General features: G+C 66.0%; 2 protein-coding genes across 2 annotated transcripts; both read right to left on the bottom strand.

The window, feature by feature from the left end:
• Positions 1-172: 172 nt before the first annotated feature.
• On the bottom strand, positions 173-2,258 carry EMIHUDRAFT_253653 (hypothetical protein; the record flags this gene model as incomplete). Its single annotated transcript, XM_005783126.1, has 4 exons — positions 173-557; positions 957-1,319; positions 1,422-1,799; positions 1,959-2,258. Coding segments are annotated over 4 exons (1,426 nt in total), but the record flags the coding sequence as incomplete, so codon positions are not given.
• Positions 2,259-2,791: 533 nt separating this feature from the next.
• EMIHUDRAFT_253652 (hypothetical protein) lies at positions 2,792-3,530 on the bottom strand (the record flags this gene model as incomplete). The annotated part of the gene is made up of 2 exons (XM_005783125.1): positions 2,792-2,862; positions 2,942-3,530. The coding sequence occupies 2 exons, from the start codon at positions 3,528-3,530 to the stop codon at positions 2,792-2,794; spliced, it is 660 nt and encodes a 219-aa protein (XP_005783182.1).
• Between the last annotated feature and the right edge of the window lie 521 nt (positions 3,531-4,051).

Raw genomic sequence — 4,051 nt, 5'->3', positions numbered from 1 at the left:
GGCGGCGGGGGCGACGGCGATGCTGAGGGCGGCGGCGGAGATGGTGAGGCGGACGGAGGCGGCGGCGACGGCGACGCGGATGGCGGCGGCGGCGACGGCGAGGCCGACGGAGGCGGCGGGGACGGCGACGCGGAGGGAGGCGGTGGCGACGGCGACGCGGAAGGAGGTGGACCATTGCGATTTCCTGCGAAGACGTAGAACTTGCACACCGTCAGCCCCGCCGCAGACGGCCGGTTGAGGTAGATGTAGCGCCCCAACGCGTTGATCTCCACCTCCAACATCACGTTCGACAACACGCTCACGTCCGACTTCACCAGCGCGTTGCCCGTGTACGTCTCCGCCGTCGAGCCGAGATAGATGTCAATGCCGGTCAGACGCTCCGCGCAGCAGTCGTTGCGGTTCTGCAGCCGCACGTAGCGCACATACACCTCGCTCCCGAGGTCGACGCCCCACCACTGGCTTGTGTATTGGCCGCACTCGGCCCACGGCCGTCCCGTCGTGCTGTCGGCGTATGACAGGTCGCTCACGGGCGCCTGCTTGTCGAACAAGCTCGAGTCCTGGTACGTGGTGGCGGCGCGGAGGTCGAGCAGCTGCACGTCGGGCGGCGGCGGCGACGGCGAGGCGGACGGCGGCGGCGGCGAGGGCGAGGCGGACGGAGGCGGTGGCGACGGTGAGGCGGACGGCGGCGGGGGCGAGGGCGATGCCGAGGGAGGCGGCGGCGACGGCGACACGGATGCCGGCGGGGGTGACGGCGATGCTGGGGGCGGCGGGGGCGACGGCGATGCTGAGGGCGGCGGCGGAGATGGTGAGGCGGACGGAGGCGGCGGCGACGGCGACGCGGATGGCGGCGGCGGCGACGGCGAGGCCGACGGAGGCGGCGGGGACGGCGACGCGGAGGGAGGCGGTGGCGACGGCGACGCGGAAGGAGGTGGACCATTGCGATTTCCTGCGAAGACGTAGAACTTGCACACCGTCAGCCCCGCCGCAGACGGCCGGTTGAGGTAGATGTAGCGCCCCAACGCGTTGATCTCCACCTCCAACATCACGTTCGACAACACGCTCACGTCTGACTTCACCAGCGCGTTGCCCGTGTACGTCTCTGCCGTCGTGCCGAGATAGATGTCGACGTCCGTCAGCCGCTCCGCGCAGCAGTCGTTGCGGTTCTGCAGCCGCACGTAGCGCACATACACCTCGCTCCCGAGGTCGACGCCCCACCACTGGCTTGTGTATTGGCCGCACTCGGCCCACGGCCGTCCCGTCGTGCTGTCGGCGTATGACAGGTCGCTCACGGGCGCCTGCTTGTCGAACAAGCTCGAGTCCTGGTACGTGGTGGCGGCGCGGAGGTCGAGCAGCTGGTACGGGGGCGGCGGCGGCGAGGGCGGCGGCGAGGGCGGCGAGGGCGGCGGCGGAGCCGTGATGACGTAGAGGTCGAACGTCTGGCCCCACGCAGCGCCTGATGTCAGCGAGCTGTGGCAGCAGCCCGAACGAGCCCCAGCACCACCCCAGAACGGCAGGTAAGCCCGCTCGTCTCCAGGAACGTTGTCCCTAGGCCAGGCTCTCGCGGAGCCTCCCATAGCGTTGCTGCCAAGGTACGTCGGCGTGTACCACGCCACCTCGTCGGGAGAGAATTCGTGCTTGGTGGAGCTCGCAAGCATGTCGCAGAGCGAGTTGCCCGACGTCGGCCGGAAGTAGTCGACCACCTCGCCCATCGTCAACTTCATCGCGATCGACCTTCCGGCGGAGGCGGCGGCAGCCTCTGCCGCCGAGCAGCTCAGCCACCACACGGAATCGCCCGCGGCCTGGCTGCCCACGGCCGAGTTGTACGACGAGGAGCCGATGAGGTAGGCCGTGGTGCCGATGTGCGCAAAGTGAGTCCAGTATGAAGGCGGCGGCAGAGGCGGCGGCGGCGGCGAGGGCGGCGGCGAGGGCGGCGAGGGCGGCGGCGGAGCCGTGTTGACGTAGAGGTCGAACGTCTGGCCCCACGCAGCGCCTGATGTCAGCGAGCTGTGGCAGCAGCCCGAACGAGCCCCAGCACCACCCCAGAACGGCAGGTAAGCCCGCTCGTCTCCAGGAACGTTGTCCCTAGGCCAGGCTCTCGCGGAGCCTCCCATAGCGTTGCTGCCAAGGTACGTCGGCGTGTACCACGCCACCTCGTCGGGAGAGAATTCGTGCTTGGTGGAGCTCGCAAGCATGTCGCAGAGCGAGTTGCCCGACGTCGGCCGGAAGTAGTCGACCACCTCGCCCATCGTCAACTTCATCGCGATCGACCTTCCGGCGGAGGCGGCGGCAGCGTCTGCCGCCGAGCAGCTCAGCCACCACACGGAATCGCCCGCGGCCTGGCTGCCCACGGCCGAGTTGTACGACGAGGAGCCGATGAGGTAGGCCGTGGTGCCGATGTGCGCAAAGTGAGTCCAGTATGAAGGCGGCGGCGAGGGCGGCGAGGGCGGCGGCGGCCCAATGCTGAAGAGACGGACATCGCCATCATCACCACCAACGATCACGAGGGTGTCAAAAACATCAATGTACTCGATCTGGCGATTGGGACTCTGCCCCTGGACGTAGCCCTGGTGGGTCCAGGTGGTGGTTTCCCAGAGGTGCAATCTTCCTGAGATCAATCCGCCACTAAGGAAATACCTGCCGTCGCTTGCCCACTCGACCGCTTCAACGGCTGCATTTCTGTCATTGTCATCACAGGGCAACGCAATTTCGTTTTCACCCGCGTGCGACAAAGACACTACGTGCGTCCAGTCGAACCAGTTAGCACTGACCCAGACCCGCTCCCATATCTCGGTTACTTGCCCACGGCCACCGAATCCCAGGTACCGGTCATCAGGAGAGAACCTGACAGATTTGATGCTTGGGCTAGGAGAGCTAGAGGCGAACTTGTCCATTTTCGTCCAGTCCGAAGTCCGATAGACGAAGACACTGGCTCTATTGCAACCCCTGCATCCGCCGGCATACGCCAGGTAGGCGGAATCGGATGAGAAATCGAGGGAGTTGACTGCACCCTGCGAGGGTTCGGCAAGGATTCTGACGATCTGGGCGAAGCCATTCTGCACATCGTAGACCCTTACGTCGGCGTTTGACGCAATTGCGATAAACTTGCCGTCTGGTGACCAGTCAAGGCCGTCAACTTCCGTGTGGCCTATCAAAGTATGAGCCGGAGGGTCATTTTGCCAAGGTTTGTTGACATCAAAATAACCATCGGTGCGCCAGACTTTAGCACCGCCATCGCCGCCGTCACCGGTGGCCAGATATTGTCCGTCAGGCGAAAAGGCGACGGCATTAATTTCGGCGGCGGAGTTTGCGCAGCTACCGCCTGAATACTCATGCGTTACCTTGCCCACGATGTTGCCATTGTCGGTGCGATAGATTCTCACAACACCATGATTGTCACCGGCGGCATAAAAGACGCCGTCTTTTGAGAACTCGACGCCGTCCACCGCCCCCGATACGCCATTCGGGTCAACACGGGTGGTGCGGACGAGCGTCAGCGGCACCGACCCAACCAGCCGCCGTCGCCGCCACATCTGCGACGGCGGCGGCGGAGAGGGCGGCGGCAGAGAGGGCGGCGGCGGCAGGAAGGGTGGCAACGGCGGTTGCGGCGGCGAAGGCGGCGGCGGCGGAGACAGAGGCGGGGACAGAGGCGGGGACAGAGGCGGCGGGGGCGGGGGCGGGGACAGAGGCGGCGGAAGCGGCGGAAGCGGCGGAAGCGACGGAAGCGGCGGAGGCGGCGGGAAAGCCGTGACATTCCACGCGAGTACAAAGTCGCCGCTGCCGGACGAGTATGCGTCCACGATGAAGTACGCCCTCTGAGACGAATCCTGAGTGTTGATCCACGAGTGCTGCAAGGTGTTTGAAGAAACTCGCCGCCGACAACCCGACCGCCAGGGTGCGCCGCGACGTCTTCGGCACCTCTTGAGAACTCGATCTCTTCAATGCCTCGGCGTAAAGTCGTCCCAAACGATGGGCGATCCCCACAAAAAAAGAAAAACTTGCCCGGGGGACCGGCCCGGGCCGGGTGAAGGTTGCGTTAAGGGGGGGGGGGGTT

This window comes from Emiliania huxleyi, assembly GCF_000372725.1.
Source record: "Emiliania huxleyi CCMP1516 chromosome Unknown EMIHUscaffold_1816, whole genome shotgun sequence".
Classification (NCBI taxonomy): domain Eukaryota; phylum Haptophyta; order Isochrysidales; family Noelaerhabdaceae; genus Emiliania; species Emiliania huxleyi.
This window is presented reverse-complemented; position numbering and strand designations above follow the sequence as displayed.